This window comes from Cryptomeria japonica, chromosome 7, assembly GCF_030272615.1.
Source record: "Cryptomeria japonica chromosome 7, Sugi_1.0, whole genome shotgun sequence".
In the NCBI taxonomy this organism is placed as follows: domain Eukaryota; kingdom Viridiplantae; phylum Streptophyta; class Pinopsida; order Cupressales; family Cupressaceae; genus Cryptomeria; species Cryptomeria japonica.
The window spans coordinates 742,561,209-742,583,475 of record NC_081411.1 but is presented as its reverse complement, the minus strand read 5'-3'; the positions used below and the strand labels follow the sequence as shown (position 1 = coordinate 742,583,475).

At 38.5% G+C, this 22,267-nt stretch overlaps 1 protein-coding gene across 2 annotated transcripts in view; it reads right to left on the bottom strand.

The window, feature by feature from the left end:
* The window catches only part of LOC131071924 (DNA ligase 4), a 174,321-nt gene that overhangs the window by 113,243 nt on the left and 38,811 nt on the right, over positions 1-22,267 (bottom strand). For both annotated transcript variants that reach the window (XM_059207764.1, XM_059207763.1), the window contains exon 4: positions 1,728-1,762. In XM_059207764.1, the coding sequence (XP_059063747.1) occupies positions 1,728-1,762 (35 nt within the window). The remainder of the gene's footprint in view (positions 1-1,727; positions 1,763-22,267) is intronic.

The window sequence follows — 22,267 nt, the reverse complement described above, 5'->3', positions numbered from 1 at the left end:
GCAACGTAAAAACACGCTTAATTTTAATAAAAAATGCATTTTTTTTGCAAAATTTAATGAGAAGATGCATCCAATGAGTCAATAAATGATAACACAAAAGAAACAAGCTGATTCTAGATATATTTAAATGCAAAGTGTCTACAAAATCGCATCCTCATGAGAAATGCTGATGGCTGGAAGCAAAATAGTAAATAGTTTTTGTAAAACCAAAAGTAAATACAACTTCCTCTTCCCAGCTCTAGCTAAAACTACTTTCAAACTTTCATCATATTTGAAATTTCATCATTCATACTCATAGTTTCAAACTTTCATCATTCATACTCATAGTTTCAAACTTTCAACTCTAAAATGTATAATACCAGGATTTCTTCAATGCTAATTATGTTGTTATATGGAGCCTAATCAAACTCGGAGGTTAAATTTTCCCTACTTCCATCAACGCAATTTCCCCCTATATTTTTTGACGGGGGTTTGGGGGGCAGGGCCCCAAGTTGGGGTCAAGGGGCATCGCCGAAGGATCCTGAAATTTGACTAAGTCTGGAAAATTGAAGAATCCTCCAAAAACTAGATTTTGCATTATAACTCCTGCAGGTCCGAAACCACTCTCAAACATCCTAACAGTATATATGGAATATAACTTAAAGTATAAGAAAGAAGAAAGATATAAGGAAATGTCACTTATACTTAAATGTTATATTCCATATATGAATCCTGACGGATAGACCAAAAAACTCGGCGATTACTTGAGGGCATAGTGGGCTCTCAGCGTGGCCCTTCCAAGTGAGTTTCCCCCTTCTCAGCCCAAAACCATATAGAAAAACAAATAATGCATGTATTTTTGGCCGTTTTCTGCTGTTATGCTAACCTAGGCGAGTTTTTCTTTAAAACTCGCCGAGTTTTTGACAAAAACTCGCCAAAAACTCGACGAGTTTTTGGCAAAAACTCGGCGAGTTTTCCAGGCGAGTAGAAGTCATTACTACTCGCCAGGTCCAAAAACTCGGCGAGTTTTTGTCACTCGCCGAGTTTTTGGCGAGTGTGCCATCTATGGGTAAACGCTTTTGACCTGGAGCTATGAACCAATGAGGCGACAAACGGGGGACCTCATCCCCACACTTTACTTGTTCAAATCTGCAAGCACAACGGCCCAGCGAAGGCACAAGGCCTTGCGAGCACAAAGGCCCAGCTGGGATTTGAACCTTGGTGGCTACTTCACCAACGAAGTGTTTTAACCGCAGCACTACATGTCCGAAGACATAAAAAGGTGGAATATTATTATATGGGCCTTTATATTAATATTTGGTGAGAAAAAGTCACTTTATGTTACAAAATAAAATTATAAAATTAAAGCGACTTCATTTATAAAAAATCATAATAAAGTCATAAAATGACTTTATAAGGAGTAAATAAAATAAAAGTGATATTTTAATCCCACATTGAGAGTAGAGGCTCACAAACGGTTTCAAAAATCTTTATAAAGGAGCCTCATCCTTCTCCAAGACTCATAATATGTGACCATTTGATTCTTGAAATTTCTCCATAGTTGTCGGTGTGACAATGACCACCAAAAATGAATACAAGCATTACAAAATTTCTCTTGACTATTGCACTAGTTCTGCATAAAGCCAAAACAAGCATGACAAACTAACCTGTCCTTACAAGCATTACAAAATTTCTCTTGACTATTGCACTAGTTCTGCATAAAGCCAAAACAAGCATGACAAACTAACCTGTCCTCCATATTGACATTTCCCATAGTATCCCCCTACAATTGGCCAAAGGAGAACATCAGCCATGTAAATTGCAAACACATCATGCATTTATAAATACAAATATTAAAAAGATAACATATTCTACCGTGATGAGCATAAAGAACTACACAGCTAAATAAGAGGTAATCTTCATTGATTTGGGTACCAAGGGTAAACCCTATAGACATCAAGTTGCAGGAATCCATGTCTTATAATGAAAGAAATTATTTTATTAACAACAAAAAAAATATAGCAAATATTTAATTGCAAAACTTTAATTAAATAAACTACAAGCGAATGCAAAGAAAAATATTGCAATAGAGCACATAATGACAAGAAGCAAATGATATGTACAAAAATTAATAGCATTATTTATCATTTCAAACAGAGTACATAATGATACAACTTGTTATACATTACCCCGAGCAAACATCTGGATAGTGTGTTATGTGTTAGCATTTTAATTTGTCATTTTTAAGACAACTCAAATTGGAGCAATATGTGAGGGAAAACATCTCTTCAAATTATAAGGGGAATCACCCTAAGATCCAGACTAACACTAATCACTAAGCTATAGTGGGTGTGATATCAACTTCTGGCCTTGTCAACCCTTAGCTAGTCTAGAGTAAGCTATTTTGGAGACAATATGTGAGGTAAGCTATCCTGGAGATATGTCGTACTCTTTTGGAGTGATATCACTTCTGGCCTTATCAACCCTTGGCATTGCCACATGTAGAATCCTCAATCCTGATTCATTTCGGGTTAGCTTCAATAATTTATTTGTTGCCTTCTTTTCCACTCGCTTGTTTATCTGGCTTAAAAATTCTTCAATTTCGAGTGCAAAATCAATTTCTTCCTCTGGCTCCTTCCTCATTCTTTCTTTCAGCCAATCAGGAGCGGCTAATTGTTGATCATGCGCTTCTAGCTGCTCTTGTAACTGCATTACTTTCTCAAGGAGTCCTAAGTCTTCAATTCCTATTTCTCTAAAAAAATCCTAGTCATGTTGCTCGATATCTGGAGGAAGTTCTTGTTCCTCATTTCTTTGTTGAGCAAACCTTGGGGAAGCATTGATACTAAGTATATCCTGTGCCTATGAAGTGTCTTGGCCCTCTTCCTATGACTAGTCTCTTGTGTTGAGTTCTGCGACTTCCTCTGTAAAGATGCCAATTTCTTGCACACTTGATGAGTTACCAGGCGACTGCACCTCCTCTAATCTTTGCTTCCTCTATTGTAGCTCCTCTTTGGATTTCCTGCCTCTTCTTTGGTTGTGAATCCCGAGCAATGCCTTTCTCTTTTCCACGTTCTGCCCTTCCCTGTAGAATTGCCTCTTCTCTGGCTTGAGCTCTTGATGACCCCTCAATGCCTTCATCCTATGGTTTCAAATCTCTCATCAATATAAGTCAGGTGTGCGTTCTTTGCCTTCAGTTTACTAATGTGATGCTCAAACCAAAGTCTGGTAAATTTTGTAATTGGTCAACTTAGGATATCCAGATCAACAATTTTGTGCCTATATTGGCTTCTCCTTTTCTTTCTCATAATCAGGGTGAACATTGTTCACATCCTCTTCTACCTGATCTGGCACTTGGATGATTTCGCATATCCTTAACATCCTGAGAGGCAACCTAGAAAACATTCTTTTCCTGACCTCATAATCATCCTCAGCGTTAGCTCAATAATCTTGCAGTTGTATCTTATGCCTATGCCTCATGCCAACCACCATTCTTATCTTGTCGCACAGATCAAAATCTGATCTTACAGTGTGAGCTAGGAGGTAGTAGAATTGCAGTTCTTCCTCTGACTTCTCCGTTGCTGCCAATGATGGGCACAATTCATCATAATCTCCCATGATGATCGAGAACTCAAGTACACCTTTCTTCCTTTTTTTTTTGAATCTTGTCATAGGCACTCAACTATCTTGTTACCTCAAGCAGTACCATCTTATATGTTGGGTATCTTGGGAGTCTATAGGGAGGGGAAGAGAATCCCTGGACCCAGATGTAGGTGAATTTTGGGAACTGGATGAACCAAGCTCCGTACTTTTTACCAATTTCCTCACTTCCTGCAACAACCTTATGTGGACCCCTCCCTGTAAGGACCGAACAATGTGCATGGTGAAGGTGTCATTTACTTTCTTGAAATAAGTAGTGTTGTATAGGTGCAACTGAGGATAGCAATCGTGGACTTTCAACTGTCCTAGAACGTATCCCATGGGTCCTTTGCTTGACAATCCGCTAAACATGGCCATTCTTGCCAACATATAAACAATGTATGAGCTCATGTAGAAGGATTGGGAATGCATCAGATTCTTCAATTGTTCATCCAGGTTTTGCTAATTATATTTGCCCAATCCACCATCTTGATTGCATCCATCACCTCCTCAATGAATATCGAAGATGAATGTCTATGGACATCCCATTATCCGGCTCAAGACGAGGTCACTATACTCTTGCTTGAAGTCCATGTTGGTGAGCTTCTTAGGCACCTTTGAACGGTAAGGCTTTGGCTTTTGCATCCATTTTTTGTTGATGATTCCAATGCATCCATCGGCATCCACTCCGGAGTCATAGAGCATTGACGCCCTTTCCTTTGTCTTGTATACCATGGCTTGACATGTGGGGATTCCAAAGGCTTCAGCAATTGCCTCAACTATGAGGTTTGCCAAGAGTCTGCCATTTGGAGCCACAATTGCTCTTCCCTCAGAGTTGTAGTGTTTTGCACATTCGATGATCAGCTCCAAGCACTGGATGGCAGGAAGGAAACCGGCTGCCATCAAAATTCCACTTATGGCTATCTTCTTGGCTACGACTAACAGAGGATGTCCATCGTGACCAAATATACTTTTCCTAAATTCTTCCAACTTGAACGTTGCTAAGTTGGTGTCACTGACTTCCCTCCACTTTGAAATGATCTTCAACTCGGGGAGGAATCCTTTCTGTTCATTTTTTATCTGCGTCTGCCTAGAAGTGTTGGCCACCTTGCTTGACTCTGCCATTTAATTTCCTACAAAATAATATTAATATAACATTGAATTCATGCTAAGGAAATCCTAAAATCCACCAAGGGAAGAATTCCACGTTGCATATTCCAAACTTGGAATAAATAAAATCCTCTGAAGATTAAAACCCCTAGAAGAAGAAAAACCCTCTGAAGATTAGTCACTTCTCACGCCTTGCTCTTGCTTAAATTCTAAAATCAGCCGAAGATTAGTCACTTTTCATGCCTTGCTCTTGCTTAAATTCTCCAAAATGTGTTGTGAAGAATGAAATCTTATGCCTTGTTTAAATAGGAAATTCGCCCACCAAGTTGCCAAGTTGGCACTGAGATAAATTTAGCAACTGCATTAATTCTTTCCCAAACACATTTCATGTTTCCATTGTCCAGGGGAGATGACTTGTCGTTCCGATGGACACCGCTTGTCATACTTGACTTCAAAAATAGGAACTTCTATTATTTCTTGAGTTACGCCCCATTAATGAAGAATATTCTTCTTTAGGCATTCAAACTTGCTCTTTCATTATTCTTTCTATCATGGGTGCATTCAAGATAGGAAGAAGGATTTTCTTCCATACTTAGTAAAATGAACAATTTGATTGACTCTTCAAGTTGGGCGCATATTGGAGATGGAGGAATTTTTGAACACTTAACCATTTTTTCATTGTTTCCAAATCTTCATGCATGCCTAGGCGCGTTCTGAAGCTAGAGGAGGATTTCTGCGTGCAAGGAATATTCCTCCCTGCCTTTGGGATTTGCGCCCAAGGAGGGAGTCTAAGCACACTTTGGGTGAGTTGAAAGATTTTTGGGATGGACAAATCCTTTTCTCCTTGGAATTTGTGCCCAAGGAGGTCATCCTAACGCAATTGAGGCCCAGAGAAGGATTTTTGGGATGGACAAATCCTTTTCTCCTTGGAATTTGTGATTCGCATGCGACCAAGGAGAGATCTCTAGCGCATTTGAAGAGCAGAGAAGGATTTTTGGGAAAAAGGAAAAATCCTCCTCTCACCCAAGGAGCCAATTTGAGTGCATCTAGCACTTGGCGAAGGATTCTTGCACAAAAGGATAATTCCTCCTTGTTCTTCCAAGGAGGATTTCCAAACTTAGCTAAAATTTGATCACCTACTTGTTCATTTGCTTTTCGTGATTTAGAACTCGATGCTCAAGATCATTCTGAAGTTAGGCTTCAGTTGTTGCAAAGGATAGACCTTCCAAAAATAGACATACTAAAAATAGTAAGTTCTTCCAAACACAAAATTAGGGCAAATGGGGTCACAATGAAACTTACTAATAATAGACACTGCTAAAAATAGTAAGATTGTCTAAATTCAAAATAAGGCAAATTGGGGCCACGATGAAATTTACTAAAAATAGTAAGTTCTCAAAAAACGCTCAAATTACACTGGTAGCTTCCTTGCAAGATTCTCTTTTCTACAATTAGCCAAAATTTCACTATGTCGAAAGTTACTAACTTCTTTTCTAAGTTTGTAGGATAGAAACCCTAAAATAAACAATACTTGCTTCCAGACTTAGCTAAAATTTACCAAAATGCTTGGGGATTCGAGGAGATTGAGGAAATTGTTGCCAGACTACCCAAAAACTCACAACCAAAAACCAAGTGGACAAAAATGTAGGGGTTCCCCATTTGGAATGGGGTGATGTGTGATTAGGTCACAACATGCCCATTTAAAGCATCTCAACCATTTAACCTTACAAAAGTGGCCCATTAGAGCTTGAAGTGAGTCTTTTCCACTTAAACTAGAAAACCATTGTTCAAATGACCCTTTTGTTGTCATTTCCGCTTGGAAACTTGGCTATAATTGATGATGAAGAATCTTTGTCACCTTCGCAAACTCATCCTAGGCATCTTGCTTGAGACTAGTAGCAATTTTTACATGTCTTGGCCAAATTTTAAAGTTACACCTGCTCTCATGCATTGGAAATCTCTTTTCATTAGCTACAGAATGACACTAACAAAAATCTACGAGCATGACACCCAAGAGCATGGAAGACAAGAATTCCAATGTGACTCTTTAGAGGGCAAGCAAGTTAGAACAAACTAAAATACAACACGAATATGAAAAAAAAAATGTATGGGTACAATAATTGGCTCTATCTAGGGACCTATTGATGTGTTTTTTAGGCACATGCGAACACATAATAAAATACCCAAAAGTATCTTATCCTCTCTTGATCAAAGTCTCTCAAATGTTGAAGATTCGCATAAGGATCACTTGAGATAACTCTAAGGTTATCTCAATGTCGGGATGTCGGGTCACGACGTGTGGATAAGCTCAATGGTTTGGTGTGATAATGCTGGAATCACAAACGGACTTACATTGAATACTTGAATTGCTAGAACTTAGATTCTATCTGCTAGCTTGGAGAATGAAAAAAGGGCAAAAGGCATAGGGTTTAGGAAGTCTAAGCTACTCCTAAGAATGTAAGAGGAGTGAGTGATTCGATGGAATCCTACTGGGGCAAGGTCTCACCATCAAACCGAATAGTTTGACACAAGCTCAATGCAATCTTCTAAGGTGCAATTCAAGGATGTCCAAATCATTATTATCAAACATTGATTACCATTCAAGTTAATGCATAAACAATGGACCTATAACAATTGAAGTTAAGGTCATATAATTCCAGTTGACCACGCAAGGCACTCTTACAATCAGCAAGAGGCTAGTGGTATGGATTAAATGGATTCCACGCAAATGCATTCAACAATTTCCTCCATTCAAACTAATCAACATGAAAGTAAATGAGAAGTAGAAACCATGGGACTTGTTGAAATAGCACATTTCACCATAACTTCAATGAAAAGATTATCTCCATTTACAAGTCTTAACAACAATTCCTCCTCCTAATCTATTCTAACTACTTGCTATCTAGTATCTATCAACTATTCACTAACCTCTATTCTATTATCCTTTACAAATGAAGAGCTTAAGCTTTATATAGAGAGCTCATTATAATGAGTGGCCTAGATTGATCCACGATCAACGCCCGAGATTACAAGATGAAAACCCTAATTAGGGTTTGTTAAAACAAGTCCCTCTGGCCAATGAGAAAACTACATCTAGGTTCAATGTTAAATGTGAACCAATAGAAAACGAGGGTAGGTACATTGGAGTTTGTGCCCTCCTGGACGAGTCAACTGCATTGGATCTGGACACGCTGATGTGGAACCTTCTGATTGATGGAGTGGTGACTAGGATGACACCTCAACTTGCACTTGTGGACTAGATTCATCATCATGAATAAGTATTGAATAATATTTCTTGATACTCGACATTATCAAGCTTTAGCAGTGATGATGATGAAGGCGTGTTTCCAAATTATATCATGTTGTTCAAGATGATCTTCTAAAATTGATTAACTCTTCTGAAACTATCTACTTGAATGTCTCAATGCTGAAAGCCATGAAGGTGCAAGGTATAGATGTTGACTTCCTTTTAGTCTTGAACATTGATATTACCTTGGAATGAACCCTTGATGTCACAGCTATTTCTTCACTCCTTTGAAACTCTTTCTTTGTGATTCCCTTCATGCTGTTGATTCTCTCAAACACATCCTTGGACGTGTGGATCATGTTCTTGTATAAATGAATGCTTCTTGTGTAGTCACCTTCCTTGATGCACTTGTATTTGTCGATCAAGTTTTCCTCTTGAAGACATCTTCCTTGTATCTTGACCTCGATGTTGAAATTTCCTCCTTGGGATACTTGTTCCGATCCTCCTCCAACCTGGTCCCTTTGATTTCTTTCTTCACCTCCTGCAAAACAAACAAATGGGTATCAAACACACATGATATATACCTTCATAATCTCTTAATTTGACATGATCTCTGATTTTATGTGTTGCATGTCTGATAGGCGCATCCATAAGGGAGATCGCTCCTTTTGATGACTAAATTTGTCGTCTTTGTAATCAAATTCACTTTTTTGCTGGGTAAATATGATTGAATTCTATGCTCTTAGGTCAAATTCGTTGCTCCCTTATGATGAAATTCGTTGTTGATGTTAATCTAAGTCACTGCTCTGCTTTTATAGAGAAGAGATTTGCTTTGAATTGGTGATTAAATGAGTGCTTTCAATCTCCTTATATAGGCGCTTTGAGGGAAAGGTTGTTTCTTTTAGGTTGAAGGCCGACTTGGTTCTAAGCAAATGAAATTAAATTTATTCCCTTAAGATGGCCGACTTATTACTTCACTTAAAACCTTTTTCCTTTTTGAATTTATGCTTGGTGCCAAATGTATTTGCAATTGCTAGCCATTGTCATTGAGCAAATTCGCTCCTAAAGAAGAGCAAAAGAAGAACTTTTCGCTCCAAGAAAGGAGCAATGGAAAAAGAATTCGCCCCATCCTCAAGGCAATGGAAGTTCTCTCTTGAACATAGGCAAAGGAAGTAGGTTTCGCTCCAATATCAAGGCAGTGGAAGCTAAAATCACTTCAACTTACGAGCAATGGAAGTGGTTCGAAACTCAACTCACTTAGCCAAATTTTATCAATTTCACCTTCTTATGCCTCAAGATTGTCATTTCTCCTATGTGGAATGTTTCGAATCATTACCAAAATTGCTTAGGGAGAATTTTTGCTCTCGAGGAGAAGCAAAGAAAGGCAATTTTGCTCCCAATGAGGAGCAATGGAAGCACAATTCACTCCTAGAGAGGAGCAAAGGAAAGTTTCTGATACTTCACCGAATTTTCGTCCTCCTCCTTCATTCCAACAGTTCATTTCCTTAAGATTTTTATCCTCATGCAAAACCATCAAATCACCTTCATCAAATGCTTTAAGGATGATTTCACTCTAAGATTGGGGCAATAGAAGTGAAATTCGCTCCTGGAGGGGAGCAATGGAAGAACATTTCGCTCCAAGGAGAAGGCAATGGAAATGACTTCAAATTTGCTCTTCATCACTTCATGTTTGAGTAATTTGCCATCTATGCTCGTTAAGGAGTCAATTCAATCTTGGAGAAGGCTTTGAGATCAATTTCGCTCCCAAGCTCAAGCAAAGGAAGTACTTTTCGCTCCCAATGAGGAGCAATGGAAGTAAAAATCACTCCAATTGACGAGCAATGGAAATAGCCTCCAATCTGACACTTGACTCTTTTTGGCTCATTTACCTTCATTCCATCAACTTAAATGCATTGAATTTTGCTCATGTGAGATTCTAGAAGCAACTTCACTCTCATGGGAGAGCAAAGGAAGCATGTTTCGCTCTTGGAAAAGAGCAAAGGATGTGTTTTTTCTCTGAATCTTGAGCAATGGAAATGAACTCAAGTTCATCCTCAAACTCGGTCTTATCAACTCATGCCTTAGGTTTTGCTTTCATGCACAAAAGGATTATCAAAAGCCCTCAATGAATGCTTTAGAGATGCTTTCACTCCTAACCAAGGGCACTCGAAGGTAAATTCGCTCCCAAAGGAGAGCAATGGAAGTGTTTTTTGCTCCTAGAGAGGAGCAATGGAAGTGACCTCGAATTTGCCATCTCCCCTCCATTCCTTAGTCAAAATCATGATGAACTTGATGAAGTTGATCCTTTTAATGATCAAAACAAGGTTGCTTTAATTGAAATTCATCAAATTGCCCTTAAATATGCACAAGAAGCAAAATTGCTCCAAGGTGAGGGCAAAGCAAGAGGATTTCGCTCCTGAGAGGGAGCAATGGAAATGGCTCCCACACTTAGCCCATTTCAAGGTTGTTGATCAAAGATTGCATTCATTGTTCGAACCAAGACATCTCATGATGGCTAGATGTAATTTTAGATGATTCGGAAGGTTTGGAGAGGGATTTCACTCCTAAAGGGGAGCAATGGAAGCAAAAGTCGCTCCAAGACAGGAGCAAAGGAAGTGAATTTCGCTCCTAGGGAGGAACAATGGAAATTCTTGGATACTTAGTCAAATTTTGCTCCCGTATCTCACCTCTCACTGAAGTACAATTGGGTCACTTGGATGATGAAGAAAACACCTGCATACTTAGCTAGACTTGATCTAAGGGACTCCATCAAATTTTCTTCTATATCTTGCTTATGCCATGCTAACGAGCAAGGTCGGTCAACTTAGGAAGTTCGCTCCTCCAAAGGAGTAAAGGAAGCTTATCAATCTTAATCTCATCTTCCTCATTCTACCTTCCTCTAGAAAAAGTGCAATCACTCCACTTTGATGGCCAAGGAAGAAATTCGCTCCAATGCCAAGGCAAAGTAAGTTTGCTCCAAAGCATGAGCAATGGAAGTTTTCCCCTACTTAAACAAATTTCGCCCTATGTGACCCTCTTGACTTGACTTCTCATCTCACATCACTTCATTTCACCCCTCACAAGAAGGGCTATCCTCTTGACTCATGGCCTCTTGACCAACTATACCTCTCCAATGCAAAGGTTAATAGCAAAAGACTCTAACCACTACCCTAGAAAGCAAAAAAAAACGAGGGAGTCCCCATCTGCAATGGGGCGATGTGTGAATACGTTACAACAGGACTATGGGGCATAATTGAGCCATAGTAGAACCTCGGAATCTCTATTTTAAAGCATATTAATGTATACACATTAGGCACAAGAGCCAAGACTATTTCTAACACCTAAACAGATGACTAACCTATTTTAGACAAAAAATTGGAAGAAAACACATCACAAAGAAAGAGGAACATGTCACAACAAAATGAGTATAGATTCCTACTTACTAGAAAGCATGGAAGATTAGGACTAGCAACCATTTTTAAGCTAAGAGTCCAACAATGGTAGCATACATCCTTGAAAACCATGAGATATATCCATTGTGATCCAAGGTTCAAGATGACACAAAAGATCATGCAAGAACTATTTCTTTGTTGCTAAACGTCAACTAGAAATTGCTCCTAGGTTTTGAATCTCACTGTCTTTCTCTAACAATTGCTTATCGAGTAATATGATTGCCTCTTGCATATCATCATTCACTCAAAGCTACAAAACCAACATGTCATACAATTTGATGGATAAGTCATGTTTTCCCTTTTCTAAGTAATGTAATCGAGGGCATATTTATTCATTTCTTGTAGGCTAAGGGATGAGTAGGGAAATGGTTAATACTTAATATTAATATTTTAAGTTAGACCCAATAAATTTACTTTAAGAGGATAAATTCAATATTATTATTTAAATAAGGTTGCCACCTAAATGGGAAATACTGGAGCCTCATATAACATTTAATTTATAACGGATTAATAAATACTTTTGGAGAAAGTTTTTAGAAGCCAAAAGAAAATTCAAATCGAATGCCCAAAATAAAATTATAAAACGAGGGCAAATTGGTCAAATGGATCATTCATTGGCATTGTATCAATTGCTTTTCCAAAATTGGAGCAATTCAAGATAAAAACCCTTGGTGTAAGAGATCTAAAGGGCAAAAAACCTCGTCCATGTGAGGTGATTCCATCAAGGGAAAACATTTGTGTTGCTTATTGAGTTTATTACAAAAATTTTAATTTTGTGAAAAGCTGGATCAAATGAGTATTCGCAAGAAAAAAAAATTGATATTTTACTAATGGTTTTTGTGAAGGAATTCTCAACAAAATTACATTATTATTGTTGTTGCACCTAGAGATTTCAACCACCAAATAGCATTGTATCCAACCACTATACACTAGATGATGATGTACTGCTTAAGGAGGGCGCCATAAGGGTCTAAAGTTGTCACACCACGTTCTTGCTATTGCACAACATTCAATAACCTAGCAATCATTGTCCCATAGCCGTCATACCATCTACTCAACCAGCTGCAAGATATTATGTGAGTTGCATTGCTGATTTTGATCACAAAACAATTTTGCAAGGGCTTAATTATATATTACTACTCATATTAGTATTTTGTAATTTCCTAATTCTTGCATCATCATACATATTATTTGGAATTAATAAATTCCATTATTTACTATTGTTATTACACATTTCTCTATTGTTGCATCGATTGCCATAATCATATCAGCATTTATCGTTCAAATCAGGTAGCATAACTAATTCTGTTTAGTATGTGAGGATTCCCGTATTTATATCAGCTTCATTTACTGTTGGGTCTACTGCAAAATCCATGATATTTTGATGCATGAGGGTTTCCCAAATTTACTAATGCTGTAAAATACTACTGATCAAAATTTAAAAACTAGAGTTTTTTGCCTACATTTTATATTCTATGTCAATTTCAGCTGGCACAACTAAAACAAACAAAACAAAAAATTGCATATTTCAAAAGAGTTCCAACTAGGGACATTAAAATAAAAATGTCCTAAGGCATTGGCAAGGCATCTCACTCCCATCAATTTTGTAATTGATATACTTTTATGCAAATTTCTTTATATTTTGTCACATGAAATCAAATGCTCCAAGCCAAATCCCATTCGATGTTTTGCAAGACTTACAAAAGTCAACAAGGCCTCCACTGAAAAGCCCCAACATCCTAGCATGTTGCATAGCAGTTGCTCGATTGGTGTGATAGCATTCTACAGATGTATTGATAAACCGCAATTATTTCATCGGTTAAGTTAGTTCACTTAACAAGAGGCAGATGACGCAATCCTAGGTATTCCCAATAAAGCAAGGGGGAATCTTTTTGAAAGTTAATATAAACAAACTGATCTACTAACAACAATTCAACTGACAACCCATGGGACATGTGAATGTTGCTTCACAAAGCTACTCCATCTTGCATCTAACACAAAATAAAGTTACCAGTGGTCACCTTAATCTCTCTTGATTAAAGTGAGATTATATGCTAATATTGCGGAAAGTTCAGACAATCGACTCTAAGGTTGCTTTATGCTACGGACGTGACTCAGTTGAACTGATGTGATATGTCGGTAATCCAAGGGGCCTTACATTTGGATCGTTCTTTCACTTCTTTGTTGTGGCGTGGAACTTCATCATTGGATATGGCAATTCCGCGATGCTTCTACTTCGAACGGACTGAATTGGAACTAACTGAAAATAAAGGGGAAAGGGTTTAGAAAGATCTAAATCCACTCCTAAGGGCAGTGATATCAATAGATATTGCTTTAGTGGACAAATTCCAAATAAACCAAGCTCTGCTTCGCCAAGTTTAACTACAACTCTGCAAGAACCGGTGCAATCTTCTGAGGATGTTGAAGGATTTTCACATTGAGAAAGTGCATTTGAATACCCCACACGGCGCAATCCAAATGACTATTCACAATCGAACTTAGCATAAATTTGGGGGTTTAGGCTAACTTTGCACTGCAACTTACAATTAGCAAGATGCAAAAAGTATGAACCATGGAAATTCATCAAACACCATTAAATTCTCCATTGAAATCAAAGCACTTTATCTAACAACTGAGAAAATAAAATTCTACTGTGAGGAAGGTGAAACCATGCAAGTTTTGAAAAAATAACTTAAGTGGACACCATCAGAGAATAATGTTTCACTGGTATTATCTCAAAAACTTATCGCAACAATTTCATACAAATCTCCCTCTTCTACAAATGAGGGGGGTCACCTCATCATATACGCTTCATACCTTGAGGACACATACAAACCCTAATTAGGGTTTTCACAAAAAGATTCCCCACACATGATGCAACAAGGTGGGAATCAGCAATTAATGACCCATCATGCCCATATACAATTAATTTTATGTGCCCAAAATGGTATCCATTGTGCATTAAATGCACTTCTTTCAAATCCGGCTCCATCATGTCCTGAATACGATTGTTGCATGCGAAAGATGCTCCACCACTACATTAAGTATGACGGCTGCCATGCAATGAATTAGCCGCCACCATGGTCAAATATTCGAGCAATGAATGCGCCACTATGCCTTCACACGATGGCTGCATGCAAAAAGATGGTCCATTGACTCAACATGCGCTGACCTGACTGTCACTTGGCGAGAAACCCCTGGAGAGAGAAAACTTCAGGAGAGAAAAAATTGATCCATGAAGAATTTTCTTGAAGTTTCTCGAACTTTCCTTGCTTTGGAGGAGATTTTTAATGATTTTCCACCATATCCTATATTTTAGGAACTTGCCAAAAATAGGGTTCCAGGAAAGGGTAAATGAAATTGTATTGGGAATTCAGTGTTGTGGTGGATCTTTGAGCGAGGAAGAGATTGTTTCAAAAGTATTAAGGGTTTTGCCACCGGCATATAAGATGAAGGTAACTGCAATTAATGAGCTAAGAACTATGCCTAATTCTTCTGTCAATAGAGATACTCTTGTTGGGAAGATATCTGCTTTTGAGCTTGAGGAATTTGGTCCTCCTGGAGCTACAAAGATTGATACTCAATTTAAGGCATCTACATCATCAACTGGCAAGCAAGATTGGAAAGTTTTGTATGCAAAGGAATTGGAAGAGATTAGGAAAGAAGATGAAGAGCTTGAGCAACTTCAAGCCCTATTTGCTAGAAGGATACCTAAAGGTCCTTCAGGAAGTATGAAGGAAAATCTCCTTTCAAATGTTTTGCATGTAATAAGATAGGTCATTTTGCATCTAGATGTCTTGAAAGGAATTCAAAATTGGAAGAAAGAGAAAGAAGATCTTTTAAGCCTAACCCTGAATATCAGATCAAGCATAAGTACAAGAGAAACAAAAACAAATCATGCTACTATGCTGATGAGGAAGGAGTAACTGATGACTCAGAAGAAGAACCGACAGGAGATTCAGCTAGTGGATCCGACAATGGAAAAGACTGGGTATTTTATGCTATAAAGGAAGATGATCCAGAACCAGTTATCAAAAATGAGGAAAAGGCCCTTGCAGCAAAAGTTGAAGAAAAAGATGGATGGGTAATAGACAATGGATGTTCTCATCATATGATAGGATGGGTAATAGACAATGGATGTTCTCATCATATGATAGGTGACAAAGGAAAGTTTCTAACCCTGCAAGAATTTGATGGTGGTCAAGTCAAATTTGGTAATAACAAGGCATGCATGATCAAAAGAAGAGGAACCATTTCATTGGATGGTAAGCATAACACTGATAATGTCTATTATGTTGAAGGTCTGAAGCATAATCTTTTGAGTGTAGGACAGTTGGTAGACAGAGGATTTCAATTACAATTCAAAGATGGAAAGTGCAAAATCATTAGCAAATAAGGATTGGAAATTGCAACTGGTACACAGACAAAAGGTAACATCTTTCACTTGAACTCCGATGAAAAAACATGTTTGATTGCACATATTGATGAAAGTTGGCTATGGCATAAGAGGTTGTCTCATGTAAATTTTGATTGCATTGTAAAGATCAATTCAACTAAGGCAGTTAGAGATTTACCTAAGATTGTGAAGCCTCATAATCCGGTATGTAAGCAATGTCAAATGGGTAAGCAAATCAGAAATTCTTTTAAAAGCATACCTGACCTATGTGGTCCAACTAATACAAGAAGCTTTCAAGAAGATAGATATTTCATGTTAATCATTGATGACTATTCTAGAATGATGTGGGTTGCTTTTCTCAGGGAGAAATCTGAAGCCTTTGAGAAATTCAAGATCTTTAAAGCTATGGTTGAGACAAAGACAGGAATGAAAATCAAGTGTCTGTGATCAGATCAAGGTGGTGAATTCTCCTAGTAGAAAACTCTCTACAAATGGCACATCTTTATAAGCATATATACTAGTAGAAAACTAACTACAAATGGTACATATTTATAATGTTAACAAAGTTATTGCATGAAAATAAATAAAAAGATAGCTACTACAAACTAATTATTAGAAAATAGTATCAACGAATGTTAAACCTAAACCCATGTGACAACTGTTGTGATGTATTCACGCATCACCCCATTGCAAATGGGGACCCCCACTTTTTTTGCTTTCTAGGGTAGTAGTTTGAGTCTTTTGCTATTAACCTTTGCATTGGAGAGGTATAGTTGGTCAAGAAGTCAGGAGTCAGGTGACTAGCCCTTTTGGTGAGATGTGAAATAAAGTAATGTCAGATGAGTCAAGTCAAAAGTTTGATAGAGGAGTCGTTGGGGCCAAGCCTAGTCGACTATGTAGGTGTTTTCTTGATCCTCCAAGTGACCCAATTACACTACAATGAGAGGTGAGACTCGAGAGCAAAATTTGACTAAGTATACAATAATTTCAATTGCTCCCTAAAAGGAGTGAATTTTACTTCAATTGCTCCTCATTAGGAATGAGATCCTTTCCAATCTCTCTAAGTCACTCAAGATACCTCTAATCATTGTGTAATGTTTCAATTTGAGCAAGGAATGCAATGCAGGATCAATAATGTAGGCAACTTCGAATGCTCCCTAGTTGGAGCAAAATCTGCTTCCATTGCCCATAGTTGGGAGCGATGTGGACTTCTTGAGAAACATTTGAGGGAAATGAGTGAGTTTATAAGCCTTTAACAACATTTTGATCATAAAAGAAGTGAAGTTTATCATGAATTCAACCAAGGAATGAAGAGAGATTGCTAGTAAGGGTTACTTCCATTTCTCCTCTCTAGGAGCGAAAAAATTCAATTGCCCCTTTCTCAGAGTGAATTTCACTTCCATTGCCTTAGGCTGAACGCGAAGTCACACTCAAGGTGAGTTTTGAGGTTTTTTGGTGTATGGAAGCATAAACTAAGGCATAAAGTGATGAGATTACACTCAAAGATGCATTCTCTAGTCACTGCTCAAAGTTAAGGGCGAAAAACTTCAAGTGCTCCCTAGTTGGAGCGAAATTCACTTCTTTTGCCCTTAGTTGAGAGCGAAATTGTTCCTAGAATGCACATTGAGCCTACTTTGAAAAACTTGAATGAATGGAATGAAGGAGAGTAAACAAGAAAGTGCTAAATGTCAAATTTCAATCCACTTCAATTGCTCCCCAGTAGGAGCGAATTTTACTTCATGTGCTCAAGTCTCAGAGCAAAATTCCCCTAAAAGCCTTTCATGAGGTTATTTTGACATGTTTTCATAAATCAATGGTTAAAAGACTTAAGGTTTTAGCCCATTGATCGAAAGTAAGTGAGTAAGAGCAAGTTCAATTTCAAGTTTGAAGATCACTTCAAGTGCTCTAAGTTCAGAGCAAAAATCTTCAAGTGCTCCTTTGGAGCGAAATCTACTTCATTTGCTCTTCCCTTGACCGAATTTGTCTCTAAAGCCTTGAATAAATATAATTTAGTGTGTTTGAGTCATCACTCACCAAATCAAGGAACTCCACATTGACACGTCCAAATACATTGATCCAAGCTCATCATATGGAGGCACAAACTTTGAGCCACCTACCCCTATTATTTATTGGTCGAATATTCCAGAGATGACATGTCAAAATGATGTAATTATTTCATTCGCTAGAATAGAGTTTGTTGTAACAAACCCTAATTAGGGTTTCATTGTAAAATCTCATCCATTGATCTCAAATCAATCCTGGCCATTCATTGTTTCTACTTCTCATTTGGTTTCTACTTCTCATTTGCAATAGTTGTCAAATTCCCATGGTTTCTACTTCTCATTTGCTTTCATGTTGACTAGATTGAATGGAGGAATTTGTTGAATGCATTTGTGTGGAATGCGTTTAGTCCATACCACTAGCCTATTGTTAATTGTAAGTGCGCCTTGCGTGGTCAACTGGAATGATATGAGCTTAACTTCAAATTGTTATATATCCATTGTTTATGCATTAACTTGAATGGTAATCAATGTTTGATGATAATGATTTGAATATCTTTGAACTATCCCTTAGAAGATTGCACTGAGCTTGTGTCAAATTGTTTAGTTTGATGGTGAGACCTTGCCCAATAGGATTCCATCAAATCATTCACTCTTCTCTTGCATTCTTAGGATTAGAATAGACTCCTGTTGTGACCATTTCACACATCGCCCCATTGCAAATGGGGACCCCCCTCTTTTTGCTTGTTTTTGCTCGCCTTTCGCTTTGCTTTTTAGGGTTTTGGTAGTTCGTTAGTTGTCTGGATCTAGGGTCAAACCTTAGGGTTTCCGTTGCTGTCTTTTCAGGCCAGAGTCCAGTTAGTCCTGAGAGTTTTTTTTTGAGCTTCCTTTTGTAGGATGCAAATTTTGAATGAAATGAATTCGCCAAAATGGTTTATTTTCAATTGGCATTTTGAGTGCAGAGTCTTAAATTTGTCTAAGTGTTGATGATGAAATGTGAATTTTGTCCAATTGAGTAATTTTGACCAAATTTTGACCTTTTTGATATTTGATCCCGGGCATTGGAAATGATTTGTTTTTGCCTTGTGAAGTGATTAAATTTGTGAAATCTTGATATTTTGGCCTGTAGGAGCAAAATCGCTCCTGTCCCTCAGTGAAGGACCGGAGCTCGTTTTCAAATATCTTACTGTCCTTACAGGGTCAAGATGAATTTCGAATTGGAAGTGGTAGAGAGAGGCGTGATCTTTCCATTGAATATAAATTGAAGAATTTCACGAACACGGAAATGCCTCCAGGAGTCAAAATCGCTCCTGTCCCTCAGTGAAGGACCGGAGCTTAAAATCAAATATTGTTTTGTCCTTGCAGGATTTTGAAGACTTGATGATTTGAAGAGGTCCAAGGAGAGATGTTTTATCAAATGAATATAACTTTAAATGCCGTTATGAAGGAGAATGAACTAAAATGCCAAAATCGCTCCTGTCCCTCAGTCAGGGACCAGGGCGAAAACCATTGTAGCTCCCGTCCCTCTCCAAGGGACCAGAGCGAAGTTCTTCATAAGGTATATTCTGGGCAAAGATCAAGCAAGTTTTATGTTTGAAGGCAAGAAAGGAGGTGAGTCGAATCCGTTGAAGATAATTTTTGAAGGTGATAAAGTGAAATGAAGCCTACAGGACCAAGATCGCTCCTGTCCCTCTCCAAGGGACCAGGGCGATACAATGATAATGTTGCCTTTTCTTCAAGTCCAAGGCACTCCAAGTTCGGACATAAGGTGGCAAGGACGTTTTAAAAGCGTCTCAATCAAACACAAGGCATCAAAGGTCACTAAATTGAAGGATTTGCACTAAAATACCTAATTCGCTCCTGTCCCTCTCCAAGGGACCAGAGCGAAATTCTCATAAATGCCTAGATTTCAAAAGTTTATCAAGTATCAAGTGATTAAGAAGGATCAAGGGACTTTATTCTGCACGATAAAAAGTAATTGCAAGTTGGTCGAAATAAGGACTAGCTCAAAACGTTGAAGTTCGCTCCTGTCCCTCAGGAAGGGACCAGAGCGATATTGATTATTTTGGCCAAATCCTTCCAAAATCACGTTAAGTCAAGGTTTTGCAAGGTCGCACAAGGTCAAAGGTATCTTTTGAAGATGATATACGAAGGTTCCAAACGTCAAAATGCTATCAATTAAGCCAAGGAACTTATATCTCTCCTGTCCTTTGGACAAGGACCAAAGCGATTTTCATTAAAACACTCATGCTCCTTCAAAATCAAGACAATGCAAAGATAGGCAAGATCGAGGACGTCATTTGGAAGGTAATGAACGAAGGACAAAGGTTAAAAGATTGCAAATTTGAGCCAGGACACAAAGATCGCTCCTATCCCTCTCCAAGGGACCAGGGCGATATTCCTCTAAACATCAAAGTGTCTTGTAGAATTCAAGTGAAACAAGCATAGAAGGAAGAAATAATGTTATTATTCGCCTTATGATGAAAATTGGAGATTAAAGATGCAAGATCTAAGTGAAAACATCTAGATCGCTCCTGTCCCCCTCCGAGGGACCAGGGCGATAATGATCATACCACGGCGAGCTTGTCCACACGTAGAGACCCTACTAACCAGAACATTGGAGTCATACTAACTGATCCTTCATGCGAATCTTCAGCAGTTAGAGACTTTATTCAAGAGAGGATAAGATGCCTTTAGGTATTTTATTCTGTGTATGATGGTGTACAAAATACACGTCAACAGAATTGGCGCTAGAGGGAGGGCAGTTCTCCGAATTTCCGGAAGCTCAAATTTTGAAGAGGAATGCAAACATGATCATGAAGTACGATGGTGTTGCCACATGAAGGATTGAATCAAGTAGTGCAACCAAATTTGGTGATAGGCAATACTCAAGAAGATATCGTTTCAGGATTGAATCAAGTAGCGTGGAACGCAAGGAGAAGTCAAGTTGAGTATAACGGAGTCAGAATTATCTTGGAACAAGAGGAAGATAGAGCCGAAGAACATCAAAGGGTCGTAGCTAGAGAACTTCGCAATCAAAGGAACCCACAATAATCCTCGCAAGATTTCACGCTAGATCGCATTGGTTCTTTCTCGCCCGAGAAACATCAAAGATTGTTGAGGTCGACACCAGGCATCAAGAATCTAAGTGAACTTCAGTTTACTTCAAAGGCAAAGCGAGTTAAAAGGGAAGGCACTCCCAAAGAATTCGAACTAAGATTGGAAGAATCTCCTGAGTCATCACAAGTTCTTCAAGAACAAGTACAAGCGGCAATCCAATCCAGTATCCAGGCAATTTCTCAAACGAAGGGCCAAGCTAGTTCATCAAGTTCAACTTCAAAGAGTACAATGGCTCAACGAGCTCCACCTCCTCCTCCTCCTCCTCATATACTTAATGGCACAACTTGGTTAGTCAACAATCCATCACCGTTGGAATTTGCAGTTTATCATGATATGCCGAAGAATCCAGAACACTTTTGTTCCAAGTTCAATGTCAGTGATTTCCATCGCACAGCTGAAGATCATATCAAGATGTTCGAGGACCTTCTTCATAATAGACAAATCGAATATGGAGATGTAGCATGTAGGCTTTTTCCCTACTCGTTGGGAGAAGAGGCATACTTTTGGTTTATTCATTTGCCTACAGGGTCCATCAGGACTTGGGACGCAATGAAAGATGCATTCATTGCCAAATTTGGTATACCAACCACACCAGCTGAGTTATATAGGCAATTTGTTGAAGTCCGAAGGAGAGAACATGAACCTATCACTTCTTTCAACAACAGGTTTCACCGCGCATACACAATGCTACGTCCTCCTTATCTCATTGCAGATCCAAGAGAAATTTACTATGGAGCTTTAGATCACCTCACAGCTATGTTTGTAAGGACGCATCCGACCCCGAATGATCTAAATGCGTCCTATGCAAAGGCTATTGAAGTAAGTAAGCACATGGGACAGAATATCACTGGGCCACTACTACACATGGGACCTGTCGCAGCACCGAACCAGATGCAGGCAGTTAGTACGGCTTTGGCCAACCAAACTCCAGTCATGAATCCAATCCCGCAAGCAACATATCCAAGCGTACAACCGGCAAATCAGTTGGTCCTTCACCCTGGAGCTCCAATTTCTCAAGCTCCACCCGCACAACCTGTGTACTTGCAAAATGCCACGAGTTCATCAAGGACACAAGAAGAAAAGGACGAAATGAAAGAGTTGATTGAACAAGTCAAGAAGCTATCAACTGAGGTGACCCACCTGAGGAACCAGAATAATCAACTCCAAAGCATGCAAAGGATAAATCAAAACCAAAATTTCCAAGGAAACAATAATCAAGGATTTAGAAACAACTATCAAGGAAATAACAATCAAGGTTTCCAGAGGAGACCTTGGAATACGGCTCCCAACAATGGAAATGTGGTGACGCCTCTAGATAATCCACCAA